Genomic DNA, 17,107 nt, shown 5'->3' on the forward strand with positions numbered 1-17,107 from the left:
TATACTTTGATCAGCTCATCAAGAGCAATCGATTGCAGTCGAAAAAAAAATTCTATCTGTCTTAGTTCAAAAGTTGATTTTTTTGCCGTAGGCCAACTTTCTAACGTCACCACTTAGAAAGGAGCAAAGGATAAGCTCCAATTTCCTTAGCAATGAGAGAACTTTTAAAGTTTAAGAGGTACATCTGATAAATTTTCTCTACCTCAATCCCAAGTCCGAAAAAAACAAATGATAAACCCAGCGAAAATCACGGCAGCACTTTCGGACCCGTGGGAAAATGCCGCTCTTTTGCTTCTGTAAATTTTTCTATTTATCACTCAAAGAAGATATATTGGCTGTGGGGCCGGGTAACTGCCGCATATATTTAACACTTATAGATTTTAGTCCATCTTCAATTTGAAAGTGGTGCCTGCCTGCTAGAACGGAGCTTTCCACTCGAAAGCAGAAACATGGTTTGATGAAACGAAAGCTTGGTTGCACAACTTCAGATACTCCTCTCTGACATAGCCTACATAACTCCACTTCAATTCGCACACCATAGGCTCTGGCTCGTGGACAAGCAAAAACCATCCTTTTTGGCCCCAGGCAAGAGTTCTGCGGAGCTTTCCAAAATGTAATGCCATATTCATCAATCCGGCCTGAGGTCCACACTTTCCGTAAAAACCGCACAGGTTAGACCCCTACCAGTTTCCAGGAATAACCCGACATCGGCGGCATCTCTCGCAACACAATTAAGATAAGTTAAAATAGACTTTAAATAAGTCGTGGATACAAGTCAGTAATCTATATCAAAACCTGAAACTAGCATACAGATATGATATAGTTAAGATGATTAATAAAATAATTAAGATATGAGTATGATTATTAAGATAGTTGTTATATTCAGGTTAACAAGAATAAGCTAGGCTAATATAGACTGAAGGTAAGTCGTAGAGACAAGTCAGCCACCTATATCAAAATCAGGAACTAGCTTAAAGGCAGCAACTTTATAGACTTGGCATATTGACAGGTAAGTCTATTTATCCAACTAAAAGCTCTAATGGTATTGAAAGCGATGCGCATGTTTTTGATGTGAAACTGGTCTCATTTTTAAATTTAATAAATTAATTTTTTTTTTATGAAATTAATTTGGGTCAATTTATTTTAAATTTCTACAGTCTATCTATTGACGGGTACGTTTGTTTATCCAACTGAAAGGTCTAATCGTTTAGAAAGTGAATACTAAAGTATTACCTAATTTTTGTCAATCTTGAAGTAAGTCGTAAAGTGTCATAGTCGTAAGGTAAATCATAGAGACTAGTCAGGTAAAAAAAATGTAAAGGATACAGCACCAAACCCTTAAGTCCTAACCGGATGTGCTGATCTCCTTTCAAGGCCCTTCAGCCAGGAAGTGCAAGTCAGCAACTTTATCAAGACCAGAAACCAGCATACCTCAAGTGTGTTATCCCCAGTTGGAGTATCAATACGACCATCATGCGACAATGCATCTTCAACTTTTTCATCAAAGGGTATTCCCAGACTTTCTTGTGTGAGACAGTGTACACTATCTGACGGATGAAGGCTGTCACAGTCCTGAGTATCTTCGTCATCAGCTTCTAGGTCTGAAGGACTAGAAAGATGAAGAAACATTAGGGAAAATGGTAATAATAATAATAAATCAATTGGCTATTAAAAATAAAATAAAAACATTGGTTCAAGAGTGCTTTTTTTCCGATATTGACCCTCTCCCTTCGCCCTAGGTAGAAACCTTTTCATTTCTAGGTATTAATTATGTTTTGGGAGAATTATATTAACAACTTGTAAAGTTAAGAGTCAATTAGACACAAGGCTGCTGAGATGTAAAAAAAAAGTGAAAAGCGAAAAGCCGATTTAGTTGATTGAGCCTCTGCACCTCTTATAGGCGCAGTAGAGCTTAGTCATACTGGAATGTTAACTCATTACTGTAAAAATGTGAAAGCAACTTATCCAGGCATGTACAGAGGGAGGGGGCAAAAATATCAAAACATATACTTTCTCCCCCGCTTTCTAACCATATCCCTTTATTTCTATATTTGCTTTTTTTTAACTAATTTAAAAAAATCTTTTCCCCAAAAGAAATTTTCAGGTTTTTCAGAAATTTTCAAAGAAAATGAAATCCTAAGACAAGAAGAATTCCTAATCCTAAGACATCCTGATAAACCTATCCTAAGACAAGATTATTTGACCAAAGACTATTTGAAATGAAGTCAAATAGTAATTCAGACCGACTATAAATCACTACCAATCAATAAATGAAACCCAAAACGAACAAGAACAACAATAAATGATCAAGTCAAGCTTGATCATTTATCAAGCACTTGATCATTTAACGAACAGAAATTACCATAAAAAGAATAGGTTTAATGCTCCCTAAGCCCTGTGAAGACCAGAAGGTCATTTGCACTTTATTGAAAAGAAATGTTATTTAGAGCTGTATATTTTTTCCCCCATAACATCAACATAAAAAGAAAAGAAATTACCATAATAACCAAGATTATGGAAAGAACTAATAAAATGTAGATTGACAATTTAATTGATATTAATATTGATTCCTGAAAGTCTAAGCAACTTTCAGTTTTGTTGCCAGTTCTGGTAAGGCTGGTAAGCACTATAAAGGTACAGTTGCGATCATCCATGGAACAGGCGAGGGAAGGCAACGTTATGATTATAAAGTGCAAATTTCTAACACATACAGCATCCTACTGCTTTCACTTAGCCCAAAGTTTCGGGGTTTCAACAGAAAGAAAATTGGGTTCTCTAAAATGTCCCTAAAAATTAATAGCGTTATAAATTCAATAAATGGAATTCATAGATCAAATTTAAAACAAGCATGACAAATTCTCTCCCCGAAAAATAATGTTCATGCACTTACGAATTTTAATTTTCGGTGAATTCCAAGAAACCGTTCAGGGAAACCCAGGAAAATTCAAGGATAGAGTGGGCACCACAGGACCCATACAAAGGGGCGGATCCAGAAGGTTATGGGGCATGCTACCCCTCCCAAAAGATCGAAAATTAACCTGATTAAATAAACTTGGAAATTGACTTCATTCATTGACATTACTTCTACAGATTAATTATGAAAAAGTTGACTTCAATTTAAACATAATACACTTAAATTGCAAATTTTCAATTTGCAAAAAAAGTCACAGTCTTTGTATCCTTGAGAAAAAAATAAAAAGAAGGACTAAAAGCTGAAAAAAGTCTAACAATGGATCAGTCCGAGAATTTTTCAGTACAAGGAAAGGCATGAAAAAACATAGATTTGTGCCATCTCAGTTCAGTACACACTAAATGGCCTTAGAGTACTATACATACACCATATTACACCATATTAACACCATAACACCATTAACACCATATAACACCATATTAAGGGATATCAAAGCATCTTATCTTTTCCAGCAGAATACTACAATTGATTCAGTAAATTTAAACTGTTAACCCTCTATTAGGCACAAGGATTACTTTTGATTTGCTATATACTTTAATTACATTAAAAAACTAGTTTTTTTAACTGAAAGTAAGGAGCGACATTAAAACTTAAAACGAACAGAAATTACTCCGTATATGAAATGGGTTGTCCCCTCCGGAATCCCTTGCTCTTTACGCTAAAGTTTTTAATTGTTTTATAAAGCAGAATTGTGGCAGAGTCAAACTTTAGCGTAAAGAGCGAGGGATTGCGGAGGGGACAACCCATTTCATATACGGAGTAATTTCTGTTCGTTTTATGTTTTAATGTCGCTCCTTACTTTCAGTTAAAAAAACTAGTTTTTTTATTGTATTTCTGAACGTTTTTGAATTAATGCATGTTTGATTTTTGCTCTCCACACGTAAATTATTAAAATAAAATTTGCTTATTAATTCCTTTTTTGGCTAAATGGCTTTCTGTTAATTTTGATCAGACGATTTTGAGAAATAAGGGGTGGGGAAAGCCTAGTTGCCCTGCAATTTTTCGGTTACATAAAAAGGCAACTATAAATTTTAATTTTTAACGAATGTTTTTATTAGTAAAAAATTTAAGTAACTTAAGAATTTGCTTACGTAACAAACTTTTATATTCTAAAATTTTTATTATGTATATGAGGGGGTTTGTACCCTCGTTAATACCTCGCTCTTTACACTAAATCGTAAGTTTTGTCCCAATTCTTTAAGAATGTTCCCTGAATCCGAAAGGCCGTTGAAATTACTAAAAATACTATAGCATAAAGAGCGAGGTATTTATCTCCTCCTAAATACCTCGCTCTTTATGCTAAAGTATTTTTAGAACCCCTTATATGCGTAATAATCTCTGTTCGTTTTAAGTTTCAATGCTACTCATTACTTTCAATTGAAAAAACTTTTCCATGTTTATTTTTTCATTGTTTTTTTTTTTATAGTAAGTTTAGAAAATCCTGCGCCCTTTTCATTGAATTTCTGTTACCCCATGACATATTTCTCCAAGGAAAGATCCTCCCACATAGCTCCCTCCCCTCAACCCCACCCCCAGAACAAAAAAAATCCCCCGAAAACGCTGTACACTTCCCAGTAACCATTATTATACGTAAACACTGGTCGAAGTTTATAACTTGCAGCCCCCCCCAGGGACTGTGGGGGAGTAAGTCATTCCCAAAGACATAGTTATTATGGTTTTTGACCATGCGGAACAAAATGGCTATCTCAAAATTTTGATCCGTTGACTTTGGAGAAAAAATGAGCAAGGGAGGGGGCCTAGGTGCTCTCCAATTTTTTGGTCGCTCAAAAAGGGCACTAGAACTTTTCATTTCCGTTAGAATGAGCCCTCTTGCGACATTCTAGGACCACTTGGTCGATACGATGACCCCTGGAAAAAAAAAAAAAAACTAACAAATAAACACGTACCCGTGATTTTTCTTCTGGCAAAAAATACGAAATTCCACATATTTGTAGATAGGAGCTTGAAACTCCTACAATAGGGTTCTCTAATACGCTGAATCTGATGGTGTGATTTTCGTTAAGATTCTATGACTTTTAGGGGTTGTTTTCCCCTATTTTTTTAAATAAGGCAAATTTTCTCAGGCTCGTGACTTTTGATGGGTAGGACTAAACTTGATTAAACTTATATATTTAAAATCAGCATTCAAATGCGATTCTTTTGATGTAGCTATTGATATCAAAACCCCATTTTTTAGAGTTTTGGTTGCTATTGAGCCGGGTCGCTCCTTACTACAGTTGGTTACCACGAACTGTTTGATATACTTAACATAATTTATATACCTAAGGCTAAAACAGATCTTCTCAAAGCATAAAACAAAATAAGAAGCATAACATAAAAAGTAAAAGCATATTAATAAACCGTAAAAAGTAAAAAAGCAGTAAAAACAAAAAGTAAAAGAATAAACATAAAAAGCATAAGAAACAAATATACATTTTCGTGCGTTGTTGAAGTACATACTATAACACCATATTAAGGGATATCAAAGCATCTTATCATTTGCAGCAGAATACTACAGCTGATTCAGTAAAGTTAAACAGTTAACTCTCTGTCAGGCGCAAGGATTACTTTTGATTTGCTATATACTTTAATATACTTAACATACTTTATATACTTAAGGCTAAAACAGATCTTCTCAAAGCCTAAAACAAAATAAGAAGCATAATATAAAAAGTAAAAGTATATGAATAAACCGTAAAAAGTAAAAAAGCAGTAAAAACAAAAAGTAAAAGAATAAACATAAAAAGCATAAGAAACAAATATACATTTTCGTGCGCCGTTGACTTACATACAATAACACCATATTAAGGGATATCAAAGCATCTTATCTTTTGCAGCAGAATACTACAGTTGATTCAGTAAAGTTAAACTGTTAACTCCCTGTTCAGCACAAAGATTACTTTTAATTTGCAATTTACTTTTACTTAATTTACTTTGCTATAATTGCACTTTTACTATTTTACTTTTCCTCTTTTTAGGCACAAGGATACTATTATCTAATTACGTTTCACATAATTGTTAGCTAACACTTCTGTTTCCTGAGTAAACGGAAATTTGCTAACTATCATTATTAGTTTACAACTGTATAACAAAAAAACCTAACAAATGTACTTAGTCATGATATTAAGAAAAGGCAAACTGACAACAATAATTTCTATTTACTTATTTAAAAACAATGTTTGAAAAAAGACTTAACATAAACACATCTCCTCAAAATACCACAGCATGATATAGAGGAGGGATAACCAAACAAATAAGAAAACACAAAAAGACGAAAAGCAAAAAATATCTTAACATAAACCTCAGAAGGGGTGTTAAAACAGAACACAACTACAACATCATATACCCTGCTACCACTCACTTAATACTCCACACCCAACTCCTTCAACACACCTCAATAAAATAAAACACTACCTTTAAAGATTCAATACCAATTCAATCTATCAACTATGCATCCTATTACATTAATCATTAGAATCATATTTAGAAAACAATTCATTCTTCAACAGCTTTAAATTCACTTAAATTACGACTTTCAACTTTCTCATTTAATGAATTCCAAAGCTTAGCTTAGCCCCTCTAAAAATAAGAGAACACCATAACCAAGACGTAACCAAATTATTAACATAGATTTTGTTCATTGACCTTGTGCAACGGGAATGAACTTCATTAACTTGCACGAACACACTTAGAAAAGAAGCGAACTTGCCACAAAATATATAACCATAAAATTATAACTAGCTGACATGGCAATTTTGAATAATAATTGAAGTTTAACGCTTCGGAATCTTGTTCTCTTAATCTTAAGCTGATTCTTGATCCTAATTATACAAGGACCAGTGGCTTCGATTCACGAATAATTATATGAGAGGGTGTGTGCATTTTTCAAATCTAAGGACAGGGCAAACTTGACTTTTTTCAATAAAATACAAAAATACATTTTCAAAGAAAACCTCTCCCCATTCAAAATACATTATTTTTCAAAACTTAAAGGAGAGGGGTAAATGCCACCTACTCAATTGACAAGGATTAAGAATTACACGAAGTTCCAGGTACCTTATTACTTTAAAATATTATCTAATTACTGATGATAGTGAGAAAATGGTGTCGAATTGGCCTGTTTTCATGGCTCTACCAACAAATTATATATAACAATAATTTTGTTTTCACAACCTAAAATAAGATAATAAAATTACAAGTAAGGTTCTCTAGCGATTTCAAACGTTAATCGAGAAGATTTGTTCATGAATTTTGAGCGCAAAAGTAACAAGTAAAATTCAAAATATTTAAGAAACTAGCAAATTTCTTTACGAAACAAAAAAGTTTGTGGATTAGTTTGCGTTTTATAGTTTTCTGTTACAATTAACTTGCTATTGAAATTGTTATTAAATTAAAATTTCCCTTTTATATATTTATCCACAAATAATTTCCAAATTTTAGCTGTCTAATCTGTTTGACGGAGGTAAAAGAATTTTTTTGTAATAATCAGGAGGGCTCAAACAGATCTTCGCAAAACATACAAAAAAATAAGAAGCATACCATAAAAAGTAAAAGCATATAAATAAACAGTAAAAAGTGAAAAAAAAAGTAAAAACAACAGTAAAAGAATAAGCACAAAAAGCATAAAAAACAGACATACCTTTTCGTGCGCCGTTGAGTAAACTGTCGTGGAATGAATCCACATTTTTCGTCAATGGGTGTATTAGAAAGTTTTTCCATCATTTCATTGATGATAGTATTTCTTTTTGTCTCCGTAATGTCATTATCTCCTTCTTCTTCTTCGCTTGTTCCTCCAGTTGACTATAATTTCAAACAAAATTAGACTGAGCTCAGACAGGCATCATAAGAAGCGTATGGTGGATTACAGATCTTATAAAATCAGGAGGAATTTTCGTGATCGTACACTTGTATTTCCTTCAAATGTTAGAATTTGTTTCCGTAGATATATACCTCCCTTCCCCCTCATCCACAAGGAAAGGATTGTACTAGCCTTTTTCACAGAAAAAAAAACCAATTATTTTTTCCCAAAAAGGGGTGCTTTACTGAAACAAACTCACTTAATTTACCCTCTCTTCTAATGAAGTTGACTCGATCTTTTTTTCTTTTTTTTAAAGGAGATTTGAAAAGGAGACTGATAGTTTTGGAGAGACAGCCGATATGGAGTCGGATTCAGACGACGCTAAACTACTGGAGCCGCTTGGACAGGAAGAAATATGGCATGCCCTAAAAAGCATGAGAGGGAATTAAACACCGGGCATCGACATAGTACCAGCTAGGCTGTAGAAATGATAAAGGGCGTGGATATTGCCATCACTTGCATCGATATTTTCTGCAATTCTAAGTACACCTATTTGGCTGTAAAACTTGCAGATATTGGTTATGATCCCACTATTCAAGAAAGGAGAAAAAAATCAGGAGAAATTTTCTTGATCGAACACTAATATTTTCTTCAAATGAAGTTGGCTCTTAGAATTTGTTTCCGTAGATATATACCCCACTCGCCTCTCATCCACAAGGAAAGGATCGTACTAGCCTGTTCCTCAGAAAAAAACGATTATTTTTCCACAAAAAAGGGGTATTTTACAGAAACAAATTCACTTAATTTACCCTCTCTTCTAATGAAGTTGAATCCATTTTTTTACACAAATTTACCACACACCCCCCCCCCACTAGGGGGCGGAAACACGGCCTATTTTCCCATTAAAAATTGAGCGTTCTAATGAGAAGATAAAAGACAAAAAAAGGAAAACTTCTTGGAGTAAGTTCATTTAATTAAGACAAACATGAGGGGTGATAACAGAGTGTTAAAAGAGAGATTAAGTCATTAGAAAATTAATGCATAATTATTGAGCTAGGTACTACCTCAGGGCCAGTACCTGATCCAAGACTTTAAAAGGGGGAAAGGGATGGATAGAATTTTCAAGGTTTCTTTCTTCATAGATTCGTATTAATGTAAATAGATGCACCTTTTTTCAGAATACTACTTAACAGCGACGTACACAAAAGGGAACACCAAAATTCTATATGTTTTTTGTATGTCTAACGATTCTTAATAAAATTATCAAAGTTTTATTATTGCCCCTCCCCCCGAAAAAAATTAGTATACGTCTGCTCCTAGGAATATTCGGATATGTTATGTTAATGTTAAGAAGTTATGTTATGTTACTTCATAGTAAGAAGTTATATAAATTATATTATAACTTATATTACTTATATAATACTTATAATATATATTTATTATATAAATATATTATTATATTATATATAAATATATTATAAATATATAATTATAAAATATATAAAAATATATTTATAAAATATATAAAATGTTTATAAATATATATTATAAATATATTATTATTATATATATTATTATATATACTTATAATAAGAAGTTATATTATGTTATGTTAAGTTATGTTAATGTTATGTTAAGAAATGTTATGGCAACTCCTGGAAATAAAACTTGGTTTTTTTTAAAGTTTGATACAGTAGATAGGAATAGTCAAAGGTTGGAATAATTTTCCAGACATCAGATAAATTACTGGATATTAGCCTCTTAACCTCTGGACATTCGGTTATCTGAATTTCCTGGTAGTAAAACACAAATTTTAACAGCCATTCTTAGAAAAATTGTCGGTTCTATCCATCGCTAATTGAAGCTACGGTGAGATAAAAAGAATGCTCTAATAAATTGGTCTTTTTGTGTCCATATATACAAGACAGCCCCCCTCCTCCAAACGCTATGTCTATTAAAAATGTAAAAACTAAGTATCTGAAAGGGATTTTATCAAAATGACATAAATGATTGGTGGCCATTAAAAAAAAAAATAACATCAAAACTTGGGGTCAATCCTCGGGACATCGGGTGCATTGTCAAACTCAAAGTCAATTTAAAAATACTGACTTAAAAAGAGCGATGTGTCAGCTAATTATTATTTTTATTTTTCCCGGGCCATCATATGACAAGGATAATCGAAGAAAGCCGGAAGAGGGCTCATTCAATCTTAAACTCTAAGTCCTTGTTCCTTTTTAATGACCATAAATGATAGAAATTGAACCGAGACTCCCTTCTGGGCCATTTTATGCCCTAGAGGACTCTTTTGACATTAGATGATAATTGTATTGCATTCATTTCACTAGGAATGACGAAAAGCCTCGGAGAATGTGCCCCTCTAAGAGGCATAGCCTAGGCAGTCCCGGTAGGAAGGACCCAAAATTATACAATTGACCCTTATTCACAGATACGTTTTAGTAGAAAAGGTAGGAATCTTGAACCTTTTTGAAAACTCAGTCATGTAAAGAATTCAAATTTGTATAGGAGGCATAATAACTTGAACACTTGAATATGAAAAAAAGTCAGTTTTCGCCGTCCTAGTTGCTGCTAACACTTTTCTGTCACGCAGTCGAAAGTGTTGTTAGCTCAAAAAATTTCTTACTAAATATTACACAAGAACACATTAATTGGGTAGGAAACTCAAGACGGGACTTTTATGCGTAAATAAAGATTTTTGAATATTTCAATTTTCAAAACATGCAACAAAAAAATTAGAAAACTATGAAACACAAAAATTGGCAATTATTATTTCTTAAATGAAGAAACTTGCACGAATAACTTTTCTCCTTTTTTTTCAATATCAGGCCACAATCCATCAATACTTTCTTCTAACGGCGTCCCGAATTGTTAAAAAATTTCACTAGTAACTTAGTAAAAACTTAATTTTTGCTTGCAGAAACACAGTTGTCAGTTAAATTATCAAACAGTTCGTGGTAACGAACTATAAGTAAGGAGCAACCCGGCTCAATAGTAGCCAAAATTCTAAAAAAAAGAATTTTGATAACAATAGTTATATCAAAAGAGTTGCTTATTATGTTGATTCCAAATATGTAAGTTTCATTAAGATTAGTCTTACCCATTACAAGCTACGAGTCTGCGAAAATTTGGCTGATTTTCGAAAAAGTAAAGAATCTTAATGAGAATCATAACATCAGATTCAGCGTATCAAAGAGCCATACTGTAGAGTTTTCAAGCTCCTATCTTCAAAAATGTGAAATTTTATTGTTTTTCTTGCCAGAAGAAAGATCACGGATGTGTGCTTTTTTTCCAGGGGTTATCGACCCAGTGGTCGTAGATTATCGGGAGAGGGCTCATTCAAACGGAAATTAAAAGTTCTAGTGCCCTTTCTAATAACCAAAAAGATTGGAGGGCAACTAGGCCTCCTACGTCATTTTTCTCAAAATAGTCCGATTAAAATTTTGAGGTATACATTTTGTTCAGCATAGTTGAAAGACCAAACAATCATGCCTTTGGAGATAACATGACCCCCCATAGCCCCTGGGGAAACATCTTTAAGTTATAATATTTGCCCATTGTTTACGTATAGCCTTTGTTATCGGGAAGTATGCACACATTTTTCAGTAGGGGGAGGGAACAACTTATCTGGTGGGGAATTTTCCACACGGAGAATTTACAATGGGGGGGGTTGAGAGGGACAATTTTTCAGGGGAAATGTTACATAGAGGGTATTCGTCAGGATTCCTATATGAAATTCTTCTTATGTCTTGCTTTCGCTTTGCCTACTCAATTTTAGGCGTGGGGATGTTAAGGTCAATTTTCACAAGGATTGAATAGACTAGAGGATACATCCGTGGGAAGGAGGAATTTTTTCATGGAGATGGAGCCAGATATCCTGACATTATTTAAGAAAATATCAGAAACTAAATAAAAAAAACAACTTTTTTCAACTGAAAGTAAGGAGCAACATTAAAATTTAAAATGAACAGAAATTATTACGTATATGAGAGGGGTTTTGCCCTCCTAAGTAACTCATTCTTTACGCTAATGTTGTAGCCTTTGGTTGCTTCTCTTCCCCCGTTATATCAAACAGAACTAATGTATATGCATGATATGCTTTATACAGCAGTGTCACTTACATAGGTTCCCTGGCACTTTGAAGATCACATGTCTCAAGTCGTTATTATAATTATAAACCTTTTTGAAACTTAAGTCATTTTCCGGTATGCCCTAGAATAGGATTTCTCAACTGAGGTTCCTTGGGCCCTCGGATTCCAATTAGAATTTCTTTTGAACAGGAAAGAGACACAGTTATACAGAACGTCCCAAACACAGTGTTACACGCCAATATGTAAAAAAAAACAACAAAAGAGAAAGATATAATCTCTACCCCCCCCCCCAAAAAAAAAATTTTTTTCTTGTAAAAATCCCACCTCTAGTTCTTTATTTTGTTTTGCTTTGTTTCTTTTTCAAGATAAAAAACTTGAATAATAAAAATAATTTTTATTTATCGGAATTTATTTTTAATAATTTAAAAATATATTTTTATTAAAAATAATTTCATTAATTAATAAAAAAGGTAAAAGGACTCACCTCGGTTGACTGCAAATGGACAACTCCAGTACTTCTTCGCTTTTCTCGAAGCTTCCGCTTATCTCTAGGGGCTCTTCCTTTGCTCATATGTGCACCTCTTTGAAAACAAAAATAGAATATTAAACTTTCTTTTTACCGGAAATATCTCTGTATCGGGTCAAAACTTCAGTCCTTGAAATGGCCTTCTCCTATTGTAACGTTGCATTTCTTGTGTTTCTGTTTTTTTATTGATTTTATAGCTACTTTATTTTTTCATGGTAGTTTTGAAAAAGTTTTGGGGAAATGAGATACGTCTAGCCAACGGTTTTTCATCGGTTAACCAACACTAGACGACACCACCCTTACTTACGGCAATTTACTTTCATTTTAAGTTTGCTTTCATTCACTATTTTTATTTTTCTTCATTTCAAGTTTCCTTCTTTTATGGATTTCTGCTTCATTTATCAAAATTTATTTTACTCAAAAATATGCATTTATGCAAAATCTTTTAGATTTTTCTTTTTGGTTCTCCTTTGGTTTGAACTTTTTACTTTTCATGCAAAACTTCCTGTTTCCAATAATATTATCTAAGAGGTCATTAACCACTTTCACCTAAAGGGCATCTTTAATATATGATTTTTAATAAAAAAAATTAGCTTATGTAATTCAAAATGCATTATGATACATAAAAAATATTAATGGAGAACAAAATTTTTTTGAGTTTTCCAACTTTTATCACGGACCACATTTTTGGAGAAGCAGGGTTTTATCATATGCAAGGTGCAATACATTAAAAGGAATTGGACTAATAGAAAGTGTTTTCAGATTGACATTATTTTGAGATAAAGAATTCTCTGTACTTTTTTGCTGACACTAACGAACGTCCTTAGAAATGAAGACCCAGTCTAGGCTTCCCGGTACCAACAGGTATATCTACTGGAGACTGAAAAGTAATTTGTTGCCAAAAGGGTCAATATTTGAAAATCAGACAAAGAGAAAACACGGAAAAATCAGTCATTCAGTGGAAGATCCTCCGTAAGCACCCTGGTTTCATCTTTGGCGGTAAAGTTACAAAGAATGTTGATTAATCTCATCTCCTTAGAAAATATTTCTCACCATCCATTCATGGGGTAGACATTCTCGAATGGGTCTGGTCCTTCTGAGCAAGAAAGCATAGTGAAATTATACCCTTTACGAACACATTGCCATCCATCTCAATTATACTTCTCTGCAAATCTTACACAAAGCTTGTTGCCGAAAATGAATGTCTGTTTTCTGGAGGGGCTCATAGAAAGCTCTTTGTACTCCTCCAAAGCATTAATAATAGGGCTTCTAGAGATCTAACAGGATGTCAATGGGTATTTTTCTGTGTATCTACCACTCTTACTAGCTATAGACTAGTATCACCGTTGCGCTAGGTAAAGAAATACCTCACAAGCGGCAGGTCAACCCCTATGTTTGAACAGCCTGATTGCACGAAAGATATTATTAGAAAATACTATTGATGCCAACAATCTATGATTAAGGGAATGAGTCTTAAATTTCGAATCGGCGAAAATAATTGTTATAAAGGGTATTAACAATAACAACGGCAGAAACTATTTGTTGTTTCCCCCGGATCATTGTGACTCTTTCCACATATGGTAAGCATGTGTTTTTTCAGCATTGTCAATAGGTTTTGGTTTATCCGTAATGGAATTCTTGTGATTTTTCTGCTAATTAGATTCGAGCATAAGCTAAAAAAAAAAGTAAGTAGGTCTCATATACTAGGCCTGCACGGTGGAAATTTGGCATTGGTTCCACGACTTTCACTAGTTTTAAGTCTTATTATTGAATTACTAAGTAAACATAGAGCATTCACTAACTGCGCATGTACCAATAAGTCGGAAAAAAATGGATTTCTTTCGGCATATCAATACATATCGAAGCTTTAATGGGTCGTTCTTAAGATTTACTAGAACTTCAGTATGGAGTGAGTGACATACAAAATATATCACTCAAAATCACTATAGATAGTTCGTACCCTGAAATGAGCGTAAGTCATGTCAGCAACACCAAACTTTTTCACGTTACAAGCAACGTTTTGGAGATGGCTCCGGCTCTTTATCATTACTCCCCACAAGGCACTTACGACACTGAGCCAGCTCTTTAAAAGCTGAAGATGTTATGATCGGAAGAGCAGTTGCAAGCATGTCTTTAGCAGATAGAAAAAACATTACAAGTAGCTTAATCAAACAAAATCTTAAGTCGGTCAAATTACCTTCTTCAATAATAGATTTATTCACTAAACCTTTGAGAAATTACTGACACGCGCGACTTAGTTGGCTTTTTTTTCAAGGTAGAGCCAATTTTTCCCGGATCAAACAAAGTTGACGTCACTGACATTATGACACCCAACAGGGAAAACCGATAAGATAAATTATAGGCTAGTTTAACAAATTTTGTAACATTAAAAAAGAGCAAAATAATCAATTCAAAGCTAATAATATAGGTAATTCTTATTATATAGATTTGATATCCCTACATTATTAAGATTTTCTTAGCGTGGGAGGAGGGAAGGAAAACCAGGAAACTTTTAATTTTGCTGGATTTTCAGGTGTTTTGTTGTTTTATATATCTAGATGAATCTTTCCATCTGAAGGAGGAAACTAGGTTCGATACAGCCCCCCCGTAAACAGACTTCCTAAAAAGACACAAGAGCTAAGAGCTCATATGGCACTTGTGACGAGGTCGGAAGAGCCAAGAGCTCACAGGAATTGCTTTTTCGTATGTTTAGTTTTAGCTTTTTTGTTATTTTTTTAATAAGAGCTAATAGCTCATATGGCACTTGACCGACAGACCGACAGAGTTTGCGATCGCTACATGTCACTTGGTAGATTACAAGTGCCATAATTAACACATAAAAAAAAACTACAACTAAACACACGAAAAGAAAAACGTGAGCCTATAATAGTCTATTATAATGTGCATTGTTCTTATTACTATTTTTTTCTTCGTTTGTTTAGTTTTAGCTTTTTGTTATTTCTTAACAAGAGCTTAGAGCTCATATGGCACTTGTGACGAGGTCGGAAGAGCCAAGAGTTCATATGGTATGAGCTCTGGCAAAATTCTAAAAATCAATAGATTGCTTTAAAAGGAAAATCAGAGGCTTAATGTCGATCGGGATTTAAAATAAGAGCTCTGAGTCACGATGTCCTTCTAATTCATTAAGATCCGATCACCCACTCGTAACTTAACCATAATTTTTTTTTAATTTCCTCTCTCCCTTCAGCCCTCCCCAGATGGTTGAATCAGAGAAAACGACTTTATCAAGTCAATTTGTGCAGCTCCCTAACAAGCGTTTCCCAAGATTTCCAGTTTCCTCCTCCGACTCCCCCCAATCTCAAAAGATCTGGTAGGGATTTGAAATAAGAGCTCTGAGATATGAGTTCCTTCTAAATATCAAATTTCATTAAGATCCGGTCACCCGTTCTTAAGTTAAAAATACCTCAATTTTTCAAATTTTTCCAAATTAACAACCCGCAGCTCCCCCAAAGAGAACGGATCCGTTCCAATTATGTCAATCACGTATCTATAACTTGTGCTGATTCTTCCCATCAAGTTTCATCCCCGTCTCTCCACTCTAAGCGTTTTCCAAGATTTACAGTTTCTTCCTCCAAATCCCCCCAATGTCACTGGATCTGGTCGGGATTTAAAATGAGAGTTCTAAAGCACAAGATCCTTCTAAATATCAAATTTCATTAAGATCTGATCACCCGTTGGAAAGTTACAAATACCTCATTTTTTCTATTTTTTTCCGAATTACTCCCCCCCCCCCCCAAATCCACCAAATGGAGCAGATACGGTCCGGTTATGTCAGTCACTTATCTTGGACTTGTGCTTATTCTTCCCACCAAGTTTCATCCTGATCTCTCCGCTTTAAGCGTTTTCCAAGATTTCCGGTCCCCCCCCCAAATAACACTGGATCCGGTCGGGATTTAAAATAAGAGATCTGAGTTACGAGGTCCTTCTAAATATGAAATTTCATAAAGATCCGATCATTTCTTCGTAAGTTGAAAATAACTCTTTTTTAATGTTTTAGAATTTACCCTCCCCCCCAACTCCCCCAAAGAGAGCGGATCCGTTCCGGTTATGTCAATCAAGTATCTAGGACTTGTGCTTATTTTTACCACCAAGTTTCATCCCAATCCCTCCACTCTAAGCGTTTTTGAAATTTTAGGTTGCTCCCCCAACTCCCCCCAATATCATCGAACCCGGTCGGGGTTTAAAATAAGATCTCTGAGACACGATTTCCTTCCAAACATCAAATTTCATTAAGATCTGATTACTCCTTCGTATGTTAAAAATACCTCATTTTTTTCTAATTTTTCAGAATTAACCCTCCCCCCAACTCCCCCAAAGAGAGCGAATCCGTACCGGTTATTTCATTCACGTATCTAGGACTTGTGGATATTTTTCCCACCAAGTTTCATCCTGGTCCCTCCACTCTAAGCGTTTTCCAAGATTTTAGGTTTCCCCACCCCAACTTCCCCCAATGTCACCGAATACGGTCGTAATTTAAAATAAGAGCTCTGAGACACGATATCCTTCCCAACATCAAATTTCATTAAGATCCGATCACTGGTTAGTAAGTTAAAAATACCTCCTTTTTTCTAATTTTTCCAATTTAACCGTCCCCCCACTCCCCCTCCCCAGATGGTCAAATCGGGGATACGACAATTTATAATTTAATCTGGTCTGGTTAATCTGGTCCTGATACGCCTGCAAAA

The 17,107-nt window shown here is 34.3% G+C and overlaps 1 protein-coding gene across 1 annotated transcript in view; it reads right to left on the reverse strand.

Annotated features, from left to right (window-relative positions):
• Positions 1-17,107, reverse strand: part of LOC136037717 (PRKC apoptosis WT1 regulator protein-like) — a 40,114-nt gene that overhangs the window by 5,278 nt on the left and 17,729 nt on the right. Inside the window, exons 3-5 of the mRNA XM_065720488.1 lie at positions 12,360-12,456; positions 7,611-7,771; positions 1,432-1,609 (exon numbers count right to left, since the gene is read on the reverse strand). Of these exons, the coding sequence (XP_065576560.1) occupies positions 1,432-1,609; positions 7,611-7,771; positions 12,360-12,456 (436 nt within the window). The remainder of the gene's footprint in view (positions 1-1,431; positions 1,610-7,610; positions 7,772-12,359; positions 12,457-17,107) is intronic.

This window comes from Artemia franciscana, chromosome 17, assembly GCF_032884065.1.
Source record: "Artemia franciscana chromosome 17, ASM3288406v1, whole genome shotgun sequence".
NCBI classification, from domain to species: domain Eukaryota; kingdom Metazoa; phylum Arthropoda; class Branchiopoda; order Anostraca; family Artemiidae; genus Artemia; species Artemia franciscana.